The sequence below is a fragment of the Sebastes fasciatus genome, chromosome 18 (genome assembly GCF_043250625.1).
Source record: "Sebastes fasciatus isolate fSebFas1 chromosome 18, fSebFas1.pri, whole genome shotgun sequence".
In the NCBI taxonomy this organism is placed as follows: domain Eukaryota; kingdom Metazoa; phylum Chordata; class Actinopteri; order Perciformes; family Sebastidae; genus Sebastes; species Sebastes fasciatus.
Genome location: NC_133812.1, coordinates 619683 through 642092, shown reverse-complemented (window position 1 = coordinate 642092; position 22410 = coordinate 619683). Strand labels below are relative to the sequence as shown.

Here is a 22410-nt window from a genome sequence, read left to right as displayed (position 1 = left end):
CTCACAAAACGTTCATATGCTAATTATGACAATTCCACCGAAATATCTAATGGGATAAAATGATGTAGTGATGACATTTTGGACACTTGACTGGTTGGCGTAGGCAAACTCATTTTAGTTCATGGGCCACATACAGCCCAATTAGATCTCAAGTGGGCCGGACCAGTAAAACCATTGCATAATAAATAACAACACCTCCAAAGTTTTCCCTTTCTTTTAGTGTAAAGACGTACAAGTACATTCCTGAAATGTTCACAATTAATGAGCAAAATCCATTTACACGAGATGAATGGTCGGCTACGACTAAAAATTAATTTATCTTCTCTGTTCTCAGTTCTCCTTGCATGTTTTTATATTTTTCACCATGATGAGTCCAAGAGAGGCGCCAAATATTATATTTCTTGAGCACTGAAAGGTGCTGTGAACACACCAAGCACACTGGCTTCCCATTTACCTCTGTGAAGAAAGAGGAGCTGCTCCATTTTTCTTAGAAAACCCGACACTCTGTCCACTTTTCTCTTTCGACAAAGACACTTTCCAGCGGCGGCTCCTGCATGTGCAGTAACCTTGTGTCACGTAGCCTGATGTAAGCATGTGGGATCTGTTATAGCGTATCCAGCAGAGGGCCTGCTACTCTTATCAGGACAGCGACACCTGAGAATATCTAGTGAATGTACAGTGGACGTTTGTGCAGAAATAACTGCTGCAGCTCCTCCAGACCAACAGAGGTTTCCCGTGTCTTGTGAAGTGACGGGGCTCCGCAGAGAGAAACGTTATCGTGTCCGACCAAAACTCCGGTGTCTCCCCTGTTCCCTCCGGCCGCGGTCGGGAGGCTGAGGCAGGAAAAGCCAACACTAGGATCAGCATTGATTCATGGAGAGACCTTGGTCTGGTCAGCTAACATTACTGCCAAGCAGCTGAAATATAGAGTGATATTGTGCTTTTAGCTGACGTGTGTCTCCTCACTGTGTTGAGCGATGCTCCTTCATGTCTATGTATAGCGAGCATAAGCGCCAGCAACAGGACACTGACTTTCGTTGACTTAACGGACACAGGTGTCTCTGTTAACAAGACATTTCTGATTCTTACATAGAATCCCTTTAAACTCCGTATTTCTTAGGCTGATTTTGAGCTCTTTTAAATGTTCACTTAGAAGGTGAGGAGGAAGTAGACGCTGTAGACTTCCAGTCAACTATTCACCATCTAGCTTGTCTGATGAACGCAGCATCATGTTGGCTCGATGCTCTGATTGGCAGGTCCCTTCATCGACAGCATCGCCGGAGTCCCGGAGGAGTTTCGCCATGTGGTGTGGACATACGGAATGAGGAGACTAGCTGTGCTGGTGGGACGGGCGCTTCGATTCGGCGAGTCTGTCCTGCTGGTAGGAGACACAGGGTAAGGCTCATTCATCCTGTTCATTCTGTCTGTAAGAAGATTAGAGTCAAATAGATGTGGTGTTTGTAGCTATGCTAGCGGCAGGGCTCTAGGAAAGCCAGTAATGGCTGAAATATCCCAACAACTACTGGACAGACTGAGAGCAGATTTTGTACATTTATACATTCGTGGATCCTACATGATGAATTCTTAGAACTTTGGTAATGCACTGACATTTCCTCTAGTCTAGCGCCACCATCAGGTCAAAATTATACGTTGATTTATGACCAAAAAACTGTCTCATCAGCTGTACTTTGTATGGTTAACATGGTGAACATTATGTAAGGGATAATGTACAGCAAGCTAGTCATTGTTGTGAAAGAATCCCCGACACGAAGCGGAGGGGTCTCTCATCGCCCTGAAGGGGATTCTTTCCAAACAATGACCCACTAGCTGTACATTATCCCGCTTATTGCACGGCTACTTACTAAAGAAATCAATATTTTTGACACAACAACGTTACGCCAGAGTCTGACATCAGAGTCTGTTATACATAGCAACGGTCTGTTATACATAACAACGGTCTGCTATACATAACAACGGTCTGCTATACATAGCAACGGTCTGTTATACATAGCAACGGTCTGCTATACATAACAACGGTCTGCTATACATAGCAACGGTCTGTTATACATAGCAACGGTCTGTTATACATAGCAACGGTCTGCTATATATAGCAACGTAGCAATGGTCTGTTATACATAGCAACGGTCTGCTATACATAGCAACGGTCTGTTATACATAACAATGGTCTCTTATACATAGCAACGTCCTTCTATACATAGCACCGGCCTGCTATACATAGCAACAGTCTGCTATACATAGCAATGGTCTGTTATACATAGCAACGTCTGCTATACATAGCAACGTCTGCTATACATAGCAACGGTCTGTTATACATAGCAACGGTCTGCTATACATAGCAACGGTCTGTTATACATAGCAACGTCTGCTATACATAGCAACGGTCTGTTATACATAACAACGGTCTGTTATACATAGCAACGGTTTGTTATACATCGCAACGGTCTGTTATACATAGCAACGGTCTGTTATACATAGCAACGGTCTGCTATACATAGCAACGGTCTGTTATACATAGCAACGTCTGCTATACATAGCAACGGTCTGTTATACATAGCAACGTCTGCTATACATAGCAAAGGTCTGTTATACATAACAACGGTCTGTTATACATAGCAATGGTCTGTTATACATAGCAACGGTCTGTTATACATCGCAACGGTCTGTTATACATAACAACGGTCTGTTATACATAGCAACGGTCTGCTATACATAGTAACGGTCTGTTATAGAGAAATGACATCAGAATGGAGTATTCAACACAGCCGTGTAATAACACATGTTAGCATTTTCACTGTTAGCATGTGAATGTTAGCATTTAGTTTAAAGTCCTGCTGTGCCATGAATGGATTATAAGAACTGGATACTGGAACCTAAGACGGCGTCTTTTCTCGGCTCGAGGAAAGTTTTACAAATATAAGACCTCCATGGATGAAACATTCCTAATAGAAAGAGTCATAATGGACCTTGTTAGCAGTTGGAGGAGTCCTGTCAACATTTTTCCAGACATCTCTTTTACAGTGGTGGTCTATGGGGAAAATGCTTTGTGGACCGCAGGGGGATTTTTCACTGCAATAGCGCGAGTGACGTATCCAGGTCTGATTATGCATTCAAGCTAAGAAAAGCCTCACAGAGCAGCTAGCATGGCAGGCTTGATGTTAGATAATGGTAATAAGCAGTTAACAGAAATCAATGAATGTAATTTGTGAAATGACAAAAAAAATGATATGAAATTTGAAGAGTGTGTAAGAGTGTCTAGTTGGTGAAGACCAGCAGATTTAAAGAGCTGTATGAGTGTGTGAGGTTTAAGCTCTTGTTCCTGTTCCCTCACCAGATGTGGGAAGACTACAATCTGCCAGCTGTTTGCTGTTTTGGCTGCACAGAAGTTTTTCTCAGTCAACTGTCACCTACACATGGAGACGTCTGACTTCCTGGGAGGCCTGCGACCTGTCAGACACATGCATCAGGTACTGAAGACTCGGCGCTGCCTGGGTGGAAATGTAAAAACCTCGGGCATCGGACAGAGTCTTAAATGTTAAAGGTTAAATAAAATGGAGCCATTAAGTAAAGCAAATCTATGCATTGACTTTTTAAAGAGAAAAGGAGAAGATTGTGAGTTTGTGATGTGACATGTGGTCCACTCCTCCTCCTTCCTGTGTGTGTAGACTGATGGTGAAGACAGCCGGCTGTTTCAGTGGCATGACGGTCCCTTGGTGCAGGCCATGAAGGAGGGAGGAGTGTTTCTCATGGATGAGATCTCACTGGCTGACGACTCGGTGCTGGAGAGACTCAACAGGTAGACACGCACGCGCGCATGCATGCTCGCTGCACGCACGCTGCACGCACGCTGCACGCACGCTGCACGCACGCTGCACGCACGCTGCACGCACGCTGCACGCACGCTGCACGCACGCTGCACGCACGCTGCTCTGTTCTAGTAGGAGACATTTAGAAACAGAAAGGATAGTGTGTAGTTCTCTTCTTGTTGCTAGTGAGGTCCAGCCTGCTGTTTCATATAGTACTCAGTGATGAGGACGACATTTATCTCCTGCAATGAAACGCACGGCACGGTGGTAAACTGCATCAAGTTGTTGTAAGGTAGAATAAAGGATATCTCCTTCGTCAAGTTCAGACGTGATGGTGGATCTTGTAACAGGAGAGACTTCAGAGATGAGGTCCAAAGCACACTGGAATGCACAGATTTAAGGCAATAAACTTTATTAAAGACTAACTTTTCGGCGCCAGCTGCCTCTTCATCAGAGTCAAACAGATCTGAGACTCACATCCACTTAAATAGCATCCCCTAGTTGGAAACTGATTCAGCACAGGCTGGAAAACATGGGGAGGGAACATTAGGCTGCGTGTAAGCAGGTAAACAATCATATCGTATAATAATAAAAAGAGAGAAGTAAAAGTACATATATATATGTTAAGTGCTTGGTTACCTACTGCGCATGTGTTAAGTGTTTTACTTTCGGTTTTACTGATGTGCTGGCTGTAGCTGCTGTTGATGTTAAGCTCAAGTTTGAGTAAAGTCTGAATATGCAAAGTTGTCGTTGGGAGTTATTGAACTAACATATAAATAGCAGTTTCAGTGACTACATCCATGTGTATATACATATCAAAATAATTGTAATAATAGTGATAAATAACAACAAAGATAAAGACATCCCTCATCCAAATATCAAAAAAGGTCTTAAATATCTTAAATGCCAGTGAGCTACAATCCGATTATCAATAGAGACATGTGATGGTGGATCTGTCCTCCTGAAGCTGTTATCTATGCTCTCACCAAAGCCCCCAGACTCCATTTAAGAAAAACAGTAATTTGACCTCACAGGACATGAGAGCTGTTGCTGCTCTACCGCTGCCTCCATCGGAGGTTGCATGCACATTATGATGCGTTCAGGCTCTGTTCAGTAAAAATTAGTATTGTGTAAAGGTATATTATTACGTTATCATGATGTGTCCAAATGTTATCTTTTGGCGAGAAACTAGAGGCGGATCATCAGGGATTAATAATAAATTCACCAAAACCAGTATACACATGACATTTGTTCTTCTGCTTTTTATCGTGGTATCATATTGGGTATCAAGAGAAAAAAAGTTTGGAAACTTGTGTTTGGTTGATTATTTCTCTGTTGTTCCAATGCTAATGGTCATTGTATTTTACATCGTTGGAAAGCCTGTTTATTTACCTTCACAATGATGTCCAACTTGTAAGGATCATGTATTTGTGTGATGAGCAGCACTGCTGATTATGTGGGTAGCGCCCAAGAAAAATGTTCCAAAATGCTCTGTCAATGGTAAACAGTGTATTCTCCTGTTGGTATTGACTCTTGTTTTGAGTTGTTTGGTGGATTGGATGATTGAACTCTCTATCAGTAACAAGGAACAAACAAGACATATTGGCTATTTTACACTTTATTAATTTAATCCACCGTCAGGAGCCTCAGTAGCGGTGGAAGATCCATACGCAGCCACAACAGCCTGGCACCTCCTCCTCATGCTGGTCACCAACCTGGTCACACGTTGCTGTGGGATGGTGTTCCATTCCTCAACCAGGATTCGGTGCAGGTCAGCCAACATGGTTGTGTGTTCCCTTGTGACTGGCAAAACAAGGCTTGTCATCATTGAAGGCCTTCTCAATGCAGTGAGATATCGGGATGAGATTCTGCAGCCAGTGGCGATCCCATATCTCCACAATCTGGGACCTAACTTCATCCTCCAAGATGACAACGCTCGCCCCCACAGAGCCAGGGTTATCACAGACTACCTCCACAATGTGGGAGTAGAGAGAATGGAACGGCCTGCCAAGAGTCCACACCTCAACCCAATTCAACACTTGTGGGATCAGCTTGGGCGTGCTGTACGTGTTACAGTGACCAACACAACCACGCTGGCTGACCTGCAACGAATCCTGGTTGAGGAATGGAACGCCATCCCACAGCAACGTGTGACCAGGTTGGTGACCAGCATGAGGAGGAGGTGCCAGGCTGTTGTGGCTGCGTATGGATCTTCCACCGCTACTGAGGCTCCTGACGGCGTATTAAATGAATAAAGTGTAAAATAGCCAATATGTCTTATTTGTTGCTTGTTACTGATAGAGAGTTCAATCATCCAATCCACCAAACAACTCAAAACAAGAGTCAACACCAACAGGAGAATACACTGTTTACCATTGGCAGAGCATTTTGGCAATGTTTTCTTGGGCGCTCCCCACATAATCAGCTGTGCTGCTCATCCCACAAATGCATGATCCTTACAAGTTGGACATCATTGTGAAGGTAAATAAACAGGCTTTCCAACGATGTAAAATACAATGACCATTAGCATTGTAACAACAGAGAAATAATCCATCAAACACAAGTTTCCGAACTTTTTTTCCCCAGTTTATATGCAACAGAGTGCACTTCTACAACATTTGTGAGTGCATAGTGCCACAAAGTGTACTTTTGTTACCCTTTGTATGACATATTTTGCATTTTGTGCTCATATTGCATTTTGAGCCACAAAATCCAACATGAACATGAACATGACGTATCGCCCCATTTCCGACCACATACAGGTGAGTAAGAGACTAAGAAGAGCCCTTGACAGTGTGTTGTGTTTCATGTCAGTGTTCTAGAGACAGAGAAGTCCCTCTTCCTGGCAGAGAAGGGCAGCGGGGACAATGACGACGTGGAGCTGATCAGAGCAGCTGCAGGTTTCCGTCTGGTTGCCACCATGAATCCTGGAGGAGACTTTGGCAAGAAAGAGGTATGTTTACAAAAAGAACGTTTCCACTGCATTGTCAGTGGATCTGAGGATGAAGGTAGTAGCAGAACTGCTGATACGATGCTCCCAAGTCCTACTAAAGACTGTTCCCTTTGCCTGTAATTGATTCCACCCAGTCTGAAGGTAGACTCTTTGTCCCAAAGGTTTAACGTGTTTTTTAAAATGTATGAATGTGCGTTAAGAGTAACCTAGCAGAACTGTATGTAGTCTGACTTTTGTGTCTGTCTGTTTTGGGACAGCTCTCTCCGGCCCTCAGGAACCGGTTCACAGAGATCTGGTGTCCTCAGAGCAACAGCCGCAGTGACCTGGTTCAGATCATCCATCACAACCTGCGCTCAGGCCTCTCACTCGATGGTAAACTAGTCTGGAGACGAGGGGACTGATGCTGAAACAAGTTTTAGTTCCTGTTATTCACTCACAAGTCCTGATAACAATTCATTTTGAAGACTTTTTTTAAGACAAAGGGTTCATGTGAAACCAAACAATAACCAAATGTAGACTGTGTGACTGATGTGGTTTCCTTGGTGTGAAACGCAGGCGGCGACATCGCAGAGCTCATGCTGGACTTCATTGAGTGGCTGAGCCAGCAGGACTTCGGCCGCCGCTGCATCCGGAGCGTCAGAGACATCCTGTCGTGGGTTAATTTCCTCAACGTTGTGTGCGAGCGGGACGAGGATGGCTTCATGACCATGGGAGCCCTTGAGGATGAAGAAGAGGCGGAGTGGGACCTCAGACTGGACACCGTTACCGCCTTCATCCACGCCGCATGTCTGGTCTACATAGACGGCATCGGCTCCGGTGAGCTGACGGCTTATGTTTTAGTTCCACTGAGAATGTGATGTGTGAACTGTGATCCGAGGCTCCCTTTGTATTTTCAGGAACCACGGTGTCCTCTGCAGACGGCGCGCTCCTGGCTCGCCGGCTGTGCCTGGGCTATCTGCAACAGCGGCTGAGCAAGATGACCAAGCTGGATCAGGAGATGCTGGACGCCCTGAGAGTCTACGACAGCAGCCTGCCACGGGAACCCCAGTGGGGGGAAGACTTCTTCGGCATCGACCCCTTCTACATTGCTTTAGGTATGAACTTGACTGATTCCTGACAGGTTTATAAGATGCTGCGTTCATGTCCGATATCATCTGCTTCTCCTGTTTTTGTTCACACCTCGCCAACCTTACATTACACATTCAAATGCTTTATATCAGCACATTCCTTCCATAGAGCTGCCTCTGGCAGTGTATGACCAGGGGGACAACCTCGGGGTCTGAGAGGTGAAGTCAATGCTGAAGAGCCTTAAACCGGCATCCTCTTTAGCAGCCAGCAGGGGGCGACTCCTCTGGTTCTATAGAAGTCTATGAGAAAATGAGCCTATTTGATTTATTACCTCAGTAAACATTGTAAACATGAGTTTATGGTCTCAATCTCTAGTTTCAAGTCTTCTTCAATACAGCATGATGTTCATTTAGTAAATTATGGTTTCATTTAGAGTCAAATAGACCATAAAGCAGGGGATGCTTTAGGGCGGGGCTACCTTGTGATTGACAGGTCGCTACCAGGCTTTGTCCTGTCTGGGAGTTGTCCGTGTATTCATCTTACAACTTTAACCCTTTCACAGTGTGATTTCACACTTCATCACAGTTAACTGTAACATTGTGGTCGCCTAAAAACGTCTTATTCAGTGTTTGGTTGTACTTAGTGTTAACTCAATAATTACAATGACAACTTTGCATAGTTATACTTTACTCAACAGTGGCCACTGCCAGCACATCGACAAAACGTGAAAGTAATACACAACACATGCGCAGTGGGTAACACATGCGCAGTAGGTAACACATGCGCAGTAGGTAACTAAGCACTTAACAAACTCCCCTTTTTCTTTAAAGAAAAACAAACATTACTGTTATTTAAAACCGTCAACATATACACAGGTTTAAAGTTGCAACTTTAACGACAACAGTTTGAGGGTAGAAGTTTTTTTTTGTTGTATAGTCCATTTAGTCTTTAAGTCGGCATACACCTTCACTGAGAGCCCTCAGTAGAACGAGTGCTGATGTCCCCTTCTTAGTCAAGCAGTCAGCAAGCTGCTCCTTGGTAGCTGACCACATGATCTGCTGGATAGTCCCTAAGTGGATGAGCTCCTTGACACTGCTAATTTCGAGTCGAAGTCTCTTTTCGGTGACTGATTTAGTGGACTTAACAGCATCAAGAAGAGAGTGATTATCTGTTACACACACAATGGGCAAATTGTTACGTGTGCAATCACCTGTGGTAACTTCTGAGTAGAGAGTAGCTAAGAAAACTGCACTGTCGATGCCATCTGCAAATGCCAAAGTTTCTCCTGCTAAAGTACTTCGGACAACTCTCCTGATCCTCTTTGACTGCCAGCATATAGGTGAGAATCTTCCATTCTCTCCCATCAGCATGACCAGGTGTCCGCCTTGAGTGCCTCCGTCTGGAAGGTTTCCCATTGAGGAATCACTGAACACCACCAGTTTAAGGGAGCTGTCTTTTCCCAAGTGCTGAAACCTCAAGGGTCACCTCTTCTGATTTCAGTTTTCTGATAAGTTTGTTTGCCCAGTGCAGAGTCTGAACAGTAGCATTCTTTGTACTGGATGCCAAGATAGATATGTCACACATTATGTCGGGTCTACTCTGTCTTGCTACCCACAATATTTGTCCAATCTTTGACTTTAGCATGTCAGTTTCATTGTCTGTTAGAGGAGCCTCTCGCTGTGTGGCTCTGGTGGGGTCCACAGGAATGGGTTGCAGATTCTTTATGTACATACTTTGTTGCACCTGTATCTCATCCTCCAATGAGTGAACCTCCATTCCAATGTAGCTGAAGCTATTGTGTTCTCCACGTCCAACTTGGAAAGCAGCTTTCAAGTGAGGGATGACTGCTGTGGAGAACGTTTCTGAACCACCCCAGATGAAATCATCCACATGACAGGCAAGAACTCCCATCACATTACAGGAGTCATCCAGCCAGTAGAACACTGCTGGATCAACTTGTGACACAGTAGCTCCCAACTGCTGCATGGTGTCTTTCACTCTGTTGTACCAATACAAAGAAGCATCTGCTAATCCATAAACACACTTCTTCAACTTCCATAGAGTTCCTGTGCTCTGAGCTTCTTGAGGAGGACGGATATAGACATTACGGGTTAACTCTTTACCTTGTAAAAAGGCTGCTTTAATGTCCATGTAGTTCAGCTGCCATTTCTTTTGACATATTACAGCCATGATCATTTTCAGAGACTCTGAGGCGCATGTAGGTGAGTCTTTTGGGAGCTCCTGAGTGTTCATTTCTTCAAAGCCCCTTGCAACTAATCTAGCTTTAGGTACAACACCATCAGGTGTCTCCTTGAGTGTGCACACCCACCTTGTAGAGATACATTTCTGGCCTTCATCTGTCACCTCCTCAAACACTTCATTCTTTTTCCAGTTGCTGAGTTCAGCGTGTTTGGCAGACATAAAGGCATCATCATTCACAATAAGTATGTCATCTTCATGGCAGTCAGCGCATAACTGGGCATGCTCAGATGGAAGCACCTGAGGATCTTCTACTTGTCCTAGGTCAACTTGATCCTGTTGTGCCAGAAATTTCTTCAGGCTCAGTGTACTGCAAGTTGTACCAGTTTTTGTATGTTCCAGTGGCTTTTCCTGCACAGCTGAGGATTTTTGCAGTGTGTGCTTGGCCACTTCCACTATCTGCATATGTAACTAACTGTACAATTTTCAGCCTAATTCCTTCACAAGTCGTGGTTGAGTGTGTCTGTGAGGCGTCAGATTGACCATGATTACCCCCTTCAGGCTGTATTGGTGTGTGAGGGGGATCACTGTTATCCTCAGCATCAAGAGATTCATTTGTAGATATCTCTTCTTCACTTTCATTTTCAGTGTCATAGTTATTCTCATTTGGCCCAGATTCTGGTGAGGCGATATGATTTTCAGTCACTTCCAGCTGATTGTCCATTTCTCCCGGCCCTGCTTGTGAGCCATCTATCTTTCGAAGCCTGGAGTGATGTACGCGAACATAGGTGCCTCCATGCCTCACAAATATCACCACACCATCTTGGCCGATGACCACACCTGGACCTTTCCATTCTGTACAATCCATCCGTTTGTAGTAGACTTTGTCGCCTGTCTCGTATCAGTCATCAATGGGCCGCAGTTGTTTCCGAAGTGCTCTTCGGATCCTCTCAGAGCATTCAGCTTCTGTAAATGCTCTTCTTGCAGCATGTAATGCTGCGGTGTGCTGGGCTGGCCAGGTATTCATATTAGTACCCTCTAGAGCTGGTGGCTTATCAGTGAGAACTGAAGGCAGATTTGGGTTCTGTCCGAACACCAGCTGGTAAGGACTATAGCCATGCACATTATGCATAGAGTTTTTTGCCATTAATGCCCAGTCTAGGGCTGTCTTCCAGTCACATCCATTGTCTCTCTTCACTTTCAACAGGATTTCAGTGAGGGTTTGATTATGCCTTTCCAAAAGCCCATTGCTCCATGGGCTATACGCTGCAGTTGTCTTCACTTCAATGTTGAAGCGTTCAGCCATGTTTCTCATTTCTTCGTTGTTGAATTCCCCCCCATTGTCACTGAACAGTCTGCGTGGAGGACCATGAAGCCTTATCCAGCAATGAATAAAGTGTTTCACAATCTCCCTGGGTTTCTTAGTGGTGACAATGCTCCCTGCACTGAAGCGTGTGAAGTGGTCAATGGCGTGCAGGTACCACACTTTCCTTTGTTGTCATGTTGTCTGTCACAGTGAGAATGTCATCCTCAGTTTGGATCTCGTTTTCATCTGTGTTACTCTCATCTCTTAAGTTCACACAATAATGTCCTGAAGATGTCAGTTCAAGTTTCACTGGTTGCTTAAACATAGTGGCTTTGTCATTTTCAATGTCCAAAACAGCACCTGCTCTTTTCAGTGAAGTTTTGCTTAAAAGCAATGGGATATCTACTGGGACAACTTCTGTTTCAATTTTACATTTAGTCTGTCCTATCATAGCTGGAATTTTGACTTTTTTTGTAGAATGAACAATTCTCCCATCACCAAACTTGAATGATCTTACACTCTGTGTCCTTCATTTTCAATAACTCACTCTTTGTTAGTCCACTGACATAATCATCAAGCCATTTTTCTCCACACACAGTTCTGGTGCAAGCTGTGTCAATAACAGCCGATCCTAAGGATTCCACCATGAAGATCTCTGTGTCAGACAATGATTCTTTTGACAACAAAGTAATGTTGCATTCTTCAACATCTGTCAGTCTCTCATCCTCAGTCAATTTTGCATGTTCATTTTTGTGTGGACAGTCCTTTGCCCAGTGATATGTGCTTTGGCAAACTGCACATCTTGATCTTTTTCCATATCTGTCGAGTGGATTTGTGCCCTGAACAGCCACAGGAAAGTGTGAAGCTGGCTTGCTTTCACGCCTGCCGGTGAAGCGTGTGTAGTAGGCAGAATCAGCAGCATCCCCTCTCACACTCAGCTCACGAGCACCCTCTAGTGGCGTATTATCGCCAAAGATCCTCTTCAAGGCTGACTTCATGTTAACAAACAAGAGGCTTGAACAGGCCGTAAGCGCCAACTGTTTGTCTTTAACATTAAGTCCAGCAGTATCTAGTAGCTTGAAAGCCAACACAGCATCTGGAAGCTCCATTTTAAACTGAGTTATTCTGTTGTATTTCCGTTCAAATTCGACAATGTAATCAATCATAGAGACTCCATTTTCTCTCGTGACGCGGTCAAACTCCGTGTAGGCGTCATACTGCCGATCTTTTTCCTCTTTCAAAAACACGGAATCCAGTTTCGTGAGAAGTGTAGTCATTCCGTCGTCTTTGTTTAAATCCACTGCGGCGATTTCCAGCGCATTGTCCCTCGCTCTTCCCGTTAGCGACAAGGCAACTGCCAAAGCCTGCTTCTTCCTCTCCAGGTCGGTAACGAGCCTCCAGATTTCGACCTCATTTTTCCAACTGTCGTAGGACTTCTTCTCGTCAAACGCCGGCGGAACTTTGTAATTGCCAGCGGACATCCTCTGCTACCAATGTTAACTCAACAATTACAACGACAACTTTGCATAGTTAGACTTTACTCAACAGTGGCCACTGCCAGCACATCGACAAAACGTAAAAGTAATACACAACACATGCGCAGTGGGTAACACATGCGCAGTAGGTAACACATGCGCAGTAGGTAACACATGCGCAGTAGGTAACACATGCGCAGTAGGTAACTAAGCACTTAACACTTAGCTCCACCCTCTCGTGTGACTTCTGGTTCTGTCAATCAGTTAGAATATTTAATCGGGATTAATCGCATGATTGTACATAGTTAACCGCGATTAATTGCAAATTAATCGCACATTTTTTATCTGTTCAAAATTAACCTTAAAGGGAGATTTGTCAAGTATTTAATACTCTTATCAACATGGGAGTGGACAAATATGTTGCTTTATGCAAATGTATGTATGTATTATTGTAAATCAATTAACAACACAAAACAATGACAGATATTGTCCAGAAACCCTCACAGGTACTGCATTTAGCATAAAAGAGATGCTCAAATCAAAAAGGGAGACTCGTGGGTACCCATAGAACCCATTTTCAGATCAAGGGACCCCTTTGAAAATGGCTATGACAGTTTTTCCTCACTAAAATTTAGCATAAGTTTGGAGCGTTATTTAACCTCCTTCATGACAAGCTAATATAACATGGTTGGTACCGGTGGCTGGGATGGATTATTGTGTTAACTTTGACAAAATACAAGTATGAACCTGAATATGAGCATAATATGGGACCTTTAAGTAACTTTCAGCCCCATATCCCCCCCACCCCGATGATTACAAATGGTGAAACTGTATTAAAGGAAAATAAAGCCTTGGTTATCACAGACTTCTTTAATGTTCACATACAGTTGAGTTTCTCTCGTCGTGCTTCAATCCAACGGCTCATTCCTCTCTACTGTACGTCCACCCAGGGCCTCAGACTGAAAGCCGTGACCTGTCAGACTACGCCATCGCAGCGGGCACTACCGCGGTGAACGCCCAGAGGCTTCTGCGGGCGCTGAAGCTGCAGAGGCCCGTGCTGTTGGAGGGCTCACCTGGCGTAGGAAAGACCAGTCTGGTGGCGGCGCTGGCAAAGGCTTCTGGGAACCATCTGGTCAGAATCAACCTGTCAGAGCAAACGGTAAGCCTTTATATGAACAATGCTCAAAAGCTCTGAATGAACTTCAGATACTATGTGGCTCTGATGCTGATGACGTGTCCTCTCTGATGCTGATGACGTGTCCTCTCTGATGCTGATGACGTGTCCTCTCTGATACTGATGACGTGTCCTCTCTGATGCTGATGACGTGTCCTCTCTGATGCTGATGACGTGTCCTCTCTGATGCTGATGACGTGTCCTCTCTGGCAGGATGTTACTGATCTGTTTGGAACAGATCTCCCTGTGGAGGGAGGAAAGGGAGGAGAGTTTGCTTGGCGCGACGGCCCCCTTTTGGCTGCTTTGAAGGCAGGCCACTGGGTTGTCCTGGACGAGGTAAGGACCACTGTTCAGACAGTTTTACAGTTTTGTACACCAGTTTTTATGGCTTGGAGCCTGTTTTGTTTGTTTTGCATCCAGTGATGTTGATATAACCTGTAGCATTAAACTGACTAGACTTGTTCCTCATTGTGACAGCTGAACCTGGCCTCTCAGTCGGTGTTGGAGGGTCTGAACGCCTGCTTCGATCACCGAGCAGAGATCTACATTCCTGAACTGGGGATGAGCTTCCAGGTTCAGCAGGAGAAGACCAAAATCTTCGGCTGCCAGAACCCCTTCACTCAAGGCGGTGGGCGTAAGGGACTGCCCAAATCCTTCCTGAACAGATTCACTCAGGTAAGGAACATTCTACATGATGATGATGATACTAACAAGGTCCACACAAGCTCCAGTAAGAACACACACAATCACCATTGGAGTCATTTACCATGGAATTTACAACAGTCTTTTATAAATCCATTGTATTAATAGTTGACTTGAACACATTCAACATAAATATTCAACCAATATTGAAAAACATTGATATTCACATCCTGTAGTTACATCAGCCTTAGTCCTGATGATGTCCTGTTGTTTAGTGATATAATGTAAAATAATATAATTCATTGTTTAAAGCTGAGATGATTAATTGGGTCTTTGATCAGCAGAAAATGAATCAATAGGCCTGTCAGAATAACTACTTTTGTTGGACGATATATTGTCCCAGAAATAATTGCTATAAAAGATATTGTCATTTTCAGATCATCTTATGCCTCTGATATAATGATAATATATAATCATAATAATGCAAGTACAACCTTTCATAGAGCAATGAACTGTAAATCTTAATATTCAGACATTGAAATTGGAATGTGAAAAAAATATTAAAATATACTAAAATAAAACATAAATGAAATAAAACCACTATCAAAACAATGAATAAAATAGACTCTCGGGCTCTGTTAGCAATTATTCTGGCATCATGTTGGCAAAAATGTTGGTTAAACAGGCAATTCCGAGGTCAGCAAGGTCATGTCCATATATCGTACAATAAGTTAACGTAAAAAAGATGGAGGTCATGTCCATATATCGTACGATAAGTTAACGTAAAAATGATCGAGGTCATGTCCATATATCTTACGATAAGTTAACGTAAAAAAGATGGAGGTCATGTCCATATATCGTACGATAAGTTAACGTAAAAATGATCGAGGTCATGTCCATATATTTTACAATAAGTTAACGTAAAAATGATCGAGGTCATGTACATATATCGTACGATAAGTCGATTATGTAAAAATTATGGAGGTCATGTCCATATATCGTACGATAAGTCGATAACGTAAAAATTATGGAGGTAATGTCCATATATCGTACGATAAGTCGATAGCGTAAAAATTATTGAGGTCATGTCCATATATCGTACGATAAGTCGATTATGTAAAAATGATGGAGGTCATGTCCATATATCGTATGATAAGTCGATAACGTAAAAATTATGGAGGACATGTCCATATATCGTACGATAAGTCGATAACGTAAAAATTATGGAGGCCATGTCCATATATCGTACGATAAGTCGATAACGTAAAAATTATGGAGGTCATGTCCATATATCGTACGATAAGTCGATAACGTAAAAATGATGGAGGTCATGTCCATATATCGTACGATAAGTCGATAGCGTAAAAATTATGGAGGTAATGTCCATATATCGTACGATAAGTCGATAGCGTAAAAATTATTGAGGTCATGTCCATATATCGTACGATAAGTCGATTATGTAAAAATGATGGAGGTCATGTCCATATATCGTACGATAAGTCGATAACGTAAAAATTATGGAGGTCATGTCCATATATCGTACGATAAGTCGATAACGTAAAAATTATGGAGGCCATGTCCATATATCGTACGATAAGTCGATAACGTAAAAATTATGGAGGTCATGTCCATATATCGTACGATAAGTCGATAACGTAAAAATGATGGAGGTCATGTCCATATATTGTACGATAAGTCGATAGCGTAAAAATGATGGAGGTCATGTCCATATATCGTACGATAAGTCGATAACGTAAAAATGATGGAGGTCATGTCCATATATCGTACGATAAGTCGATAATGTAAAAATGATGGAGGTCATGTCCATATATCGTACGATAAGTCGATAATGTAAAAATGATGGAGGTCATGTCCATATATCGTACGATAAGTCGATAACTTAAAAATGATGGAGGTCATGTCCATATATCGTACGATAAGTCGATAGCGTAAAAATGATGGTCATGTCCATATATTGTACGATAAGTCGATGACGTAAAAATGATGGTCATTTCCATATATCGTACGATAAGTCGATAATGTAAAAATGATGGAGGTCATGTCCATATATCGTACGATAAGTCGATAACGTAAAAATGATGGTCATGTCCATATAACGTACGATAAGTCGATAGCGTAAAAATGATGGAGGTCATGTCCATATATTGTACGATAAGTCGATAACGTAAAAATGATGGAGGTAATGTCCATATATCGTACGATAAGTCGATAACGTAAAAATGATGGAGGTAATGTCCATATATCGTACGATAAGTCGATAATGTAAAAATGATGGAGGTCATGTCCATATATCGTACGATAAGTCGATAACGTAAAAATGATGGAGGTCATGTCCATATATCGTACGATAAGTCAATAGCGTAAAAATGATGGAGGTCATGTCCATATATCGTACGATAAGTCGATAACGTAAAAATTATGGAGGCCATGTCCATATATCGTACGATAAGTCGATAACGTAAAAATGATGGAGGTCATGTCCATATATCGTACGATAAGTCGATAACGTAAAAATGATGGAGGTCATGTCCATATATCGTACGATAAGTCGATAACGTAAAAATGATGGAGGTCATGTCCATATATCGTACGATAAGTCGATAATGTAAAAATTATGGAGGTCATGTCCATATATCGTACGATAAGTCGATAACGTAAAAATGATGGTCATGTCCATATAACGTACGATAAGTCGATAGCGTAAAAATGATGGAGGTCATGTCCATATATTGTACGATAAGTCGATAACGTAAAAATGATTGAGGTCGTGTCCATATATCGTACGATAAGTCGATAATGTAAAAATTATGGAGGTCATGTCCATATATCGTACGATAAGTCGATAACGTAAAAATGATGGAGGTCATGTCCATATATCGTACGATAAGTCGATAATGTAAAAATTATGGAGGTCATGTCCATATATCGTACGATAAGTCGATAACGTAAAAATGATGGTCATGTCCATATAACGTACGATAAGTCGATAGCGTAAAAATGATGGAGGTCATGTCCATATATTGTACGATAAGTCGATAACGTAAAAATGATTGAGGTCGTGTCCATATATCGTACGATAAGTCGATAATGTAAAAATTATGGAGGTCATGTCCATATATCGTACGATAAGTCGATAACGTAAAAATGATGGAGGTCGTGTCCATATATCGTACGATAAGTCGATAACGTAAAAATGATGGAGGTCGTGTCCATATATCGTACGATAAGTCGATAACGTAAAAATGATGGAGGTCGTGTCCATATATCGCCCCTTCCTGACTCTGTGAAAAGAGAAAACATCAGAATCTCATCAGTGAACAAAGCAATCAGTTTCATGAAATGTGACTCCTCACCCCCCCCCCGCCCCCGTGTTCTCAGGTATTTGTGGACCAACTCACGAGCAAAGACATGGAGTTCATCGGGGACTCCATGTTTACCAGCATCGATAAGGAAATCATTGCCAAGATGGTGGAGTTCAGTAACAAGGTGAGTTTCTCTTGTGTGACTGCTGAGTGAGAGACGGACTCTGCTCTGGTCTACCATCAGGCAGAGTTTCACATCTTTAAAAGACTCCTAAAGACACCGTTCTGTTTCCAACAGCTCGTCCAGGAGGTGTGCGTGGAGCGGCGTTGGGGTCAGAGAGGCAGTCCCTGGGAGTTCAACCTGCGTGACATGTTCCGCTGGTGTCAGTTGATGCAGGCTGACCAGTCCCCAGGATTCTTCAACCCAGGCCAGCATGTAGTCTTGGTGTATGCTGACCGGATGAGAGCGGAGGCTGACAAGGCTCAGGTACGCTGTTTCACCAGCTTTGCTTGTACTTGAGAGTCTTGATTATCAGTTTATCCATGAATTAGATCGGTTTTATTGTGTTTTCAAGAAATCCTATTCAAAGGATTGATGTCTCTTGTACTTAAAGCTAGGGTCAATAATCTAGAGCAACTAGCAAGAGTACAGTAGAAAAATCAAGCCCAACTCTTCTCCAATGAAAGCAGCTAGCAGCACTAAATCCACAGTCCCTAAATCTGGAGGTGAGCTAATAACAAGCTACATTGTGCCCAATAGACTAATTCCATTAGTTCCTAAAGGGCCAAACCTTTGGTCCTACTTTAGTAGGGGTCAAGCAGTGAGCGGAGGATGTGAGCCATGCTCACTTTTTTCTTGGCTTTGTGTTGTTATTGACCCGTTTGGAAAGCCTTTGTCCACTGCTGAGTCTGTGAAGCCCCTCCTGTCCCACACAGGTTCTGGCCGTGTTCAGGAAGGTGTTTGGGGAGGACTCTGAGCCTTACGGTGGCTCCAGACAGTTCCACATCACTCCACTCAACCTGCAGGTACAACAAGACCTCTTCCTGGTTTATCACAAGCAAATGTTTTAAATTATACGGACAAAGTAAGGATATCTTCTCCTATGGACTGCAGGTGGGCTTCTCCGTCCTGCAGCGAAGCGGCGGAGCCCCTGTGGACCTGGACCCCCCACTGTCCATCACACACCAGGCGCTGCGGCCCCTGGAGTCCCTGATGAAATGTGTGGAGATGAGCTGGATGACCATACTGGTTGGCCCCACGGCCAGCGGAAAGACTAGCCTGGCCAGACTGCTGGCTCTGCTGACGGGACACCGCCTCAGGGTCATGGCCATGAACAGCGCCATGGACACCACCGAGCTGCTGGGAGGCTTCGAACAGGTAACCAAGAGCTCAGGGTCGGCTTTATCAAGCCTCTTTCATTGTCTGGAAACGTCTGACTGCATCACTCTGCACCCTTCTCTTCATTCCAGGTTGATATCATGCGGCCGTGGCAACAAGTGCTGGAGAGCGTGGACTACATAGTTGCCATGGTAATAAGGCGCGGCCTGATGTCGCTGGATGTCGGCATCCAGGACACGGAGTTCCTGCTGCAGACGTGGGGTCTGTTCTGCCACTGGCTGAAGGAGGAAGGACTGCAGAGAACCGGGGGGACCATTAACTCGGAGGCACTGAACAAGCTGGAGGTCATCATCCTCCTTCTGCAGAAACTCAACACCAAGCTCAAAGTGTTCACTGGTAATGGCCAAGTACTGTCTGATAGGACAGCTCTGTCAAAATGTTCTTATTTTTATTCATTAGGGGTTCAACCGCGAAGGTCATTTTAGAACTTTGAACAGTCATTACTCCTACGCCGTACGTCCGACTCACACCAGACATCCAGCTTCATTCACTCTACAAAAAGCCTCCTGGACTGTACAAGTCCATCTGACTAGATTTCCTGCCATTTTTAATTTTCATCTCCTCCTAAACTGTAGGTCTGATTGCTACCAACTTTTCTGTGGATCATTATTGGACCAAAATGATCAAATGTTGCATAAAGCTAGTTGATATCTTTGTATTTCCTTTTCAAGATATTGACCAATGACTTCAAATGGGCATGGCACATAAACAGAGTTAAGTCAGCAACCGTTGGGCCAATCATCACAATACTTACAGGAGATGTCCACAAGAGTACCTGGAACATACCCTGCTAGTTTCATTCAAATCGACCACCAGGGGCCACTGGCGTGGCATAACACAAATCTTTGTTTGTCAAATCATTACAAAACTCCCAGGATATGGTTCATAACAATGTTGAACCACATGTGTAAACCTTTTATTTATTACACGGCTGTTTTGAATACTCAATTCGGATTGGTCAATCATGGCGTTCTGCGGTCTGTTATTTCTGTATTACAGGCCATTGCTATGTATTACAGGCCGTTGCTATGTATAACAGACCGTTGCTATGTATAACAGGCCGTTGCTATGTATAACAGACCATTGCTATGGGCGCAGCTCTGATGTTGGACTCTGGCGGACCGTTTTTTTGTGTCAAAATATTGATTTCTTCAGTAAGTAGCCGTATAATAAGCGGGATAATGTACAGCTAGCCGGTCATTGTTGTAAAGTTAGACCCCTTCAGGATGATGAGAGACCCCTCCGCTTGGCGTTGGTGTGCAGCATCGCCCTGTCAGGGATTCTTTCACAACAATGACCGGCTCGCTGTTCATTATCCCTTACTTAAATCGCTCAAAAGGTGGCACCACCAGTTTCAAACATGAGCATGGGCCTGGAGCAAATTGTTGCCGCTCGCGGCTGTATTTAGTCTTGTAAGTATAAGAATATGTTCCCAGTTCTGTAACGTGTTTGTCCTCCAGACATGTCAAAACTGCAGATGGACTTCACGCTGCTGAAGGAGCGTCTGGCTCAGCTTGAGGACGGCTGGACAAACGGAGGCTTCGAGTGGTTGGACGGCATGCTGGTCCAGGCCCTGCAGGCTGGTGATTGGCTGCTCATGGACAATGTCAACTTCTGCAGGTGAGGAAAACGCAGTGTTCTATGTGTATTTGTGTGCGTGTTGACTAATGTCCACATCACTGGGCTGGGTTTCACAGAGGGACCAAAGAGCACACACATCATCAGACCTCAGGGCCAGAGAGCTGCTCTGTGTGCAGAGATAGTTGAACTATGTGCAGGGAAATGATATGAAATATCTTAAATTGTGGGAACATGCTCAATGCTCAGAAATGTTTGCATAATATAGTAAAACTGTCCTTGATTGTTTGTCTGATAGTGGACTTGGTCTGGATGGCTTAACCTGTCATGTGTCTTCTATTATGTGTCGATATGTTTGGAAAATATCTGATTTTAATACTGGCTTCAACAAAGCAAAACACTTTGAAATGAGAAGTGATAAGAGAATAAATCTGAGGAGATTAACTTAAATCAAGTATGTACCAAATAGCACTGATCATGTGTTCTTAGTGCCTCCGTCCTGGATCGCCTCAATGCTCTGCTGGAGCCCGGTGGATCTCTCACCATCAACGAACGAGGCGTCATAGACGGGAAGACCCCCAAAATCAGCCCCCATCCTAACTTCAGGTAGAACATTAGTAGATAGGAGCTGGTTGACTTGTTGTTGAAGTCATTAAAGAGGTGGTGGGTTGCTCAACTGATGTGTGGGGCTGTGCAGGTTGTTCCTGACCATGGACCCAGCGCACGGGGAGCTCTCCAGAGCCATGAGGAACAGAGGAGTGGAGGTTTACATCCCAGGGGAACATGAGGGGGTCTGCTGGGACACACTGGACCTGAAGACCCTTCTTCACACTGCGGGGGTGACCGGGGACTGTGTGTGTGATTTGCTGATTGAAATACATAAAAGCATCAAATCTGCCATTTGGGGTAAGCACTGAATAATGACAACAGATAGATCTTCAGTCAGTCAGCCTGCAGAGTTCATGAAGATATATAACGTTCGTTATTCATCGTTCAGATTCCCCTGCCTCGTCAGTGGCCTCCCTCCTCCATGCTGCCACCCTGCTGTCCTGCCAGCTGCAGCGAGGTGTAGATTTACCCAGCGCCCTGCAGCACGCTTGTGGAGAGGCCTACTCACTCTGCCAACGCACCACTGCCAGCCAGAAGGTATCACCACTCCCTTATCAACAGCTTCCCAGCTCTAATATGTCTCTGTCTCACTATCATGTGTTAAAGGCACAATGTGAACACAACATTCAGAGTTGGGCCTTTCAGGAGTGGGACTCCCTGCATCAAGCAATCCTTAGCATCTCTTAAATCACTTCTTAAAACTCTCAGAAGGACTGTTTCTAATGACCCAGCTGTTTGTACGATGTTAACTTTAACTGTTGTACCTAGTGTTTTTAAATTTTAAATCTAAATTTATTCCATTTTTAAAAATCATTTTTATTATGTTGACTTTATTCATTATAAAAGTCCCAAAAAATATT

At 43.6% G+C, this 22410-nt stretch overlaps 1 protein-coding gene across 1 annotated transcript in view; it reads left to right on the top strand.

Moving 5' to 3' along the window:
- mdn1 (midasin AAA ATPase 1) overlaps positions 1-22410 on the top strand; it is a 112505-nt gene that overhangs the window by 30833 nt on the left and 59262 nt on the right. Inside the window, 19 exon segments of the mRNA XM_074615445.1 lie at positions 1257-1395; positions 3353-3485; positions 3684-3814; positions 6639-6777; positions 7035-7149; positions 7333-7593; positions 7674-7871; positions 13776-13984; positions 14213-14335; positions 14477-14674; positions 18041-18148; positions 18263-18451; positions 18901-18990; positions 19079-19342; positions 19435-19699; positions 20824-20983; positions 21431-21547; positions 21639-21847; positions 21939-22087. Of these exon segments, the coding sequence (XP_074471546.1) occupies positions 1257-1395; positions 3353-3485; positions 3684-3814; positions 6639-6777; positions 7035-7149; positions 7333-7593; positions 7674-7871; positions 13776-13984; positions 14213-14335; positions 14477-14674; positions 18041-18148; positions 18263-18451; positions 18901-18990; positions 19079-19342; positions 19435-19699; positions 20824-20983; positions 21431-21547; positions 21639-21847; positions 21939-22087 (3197 nt within the window).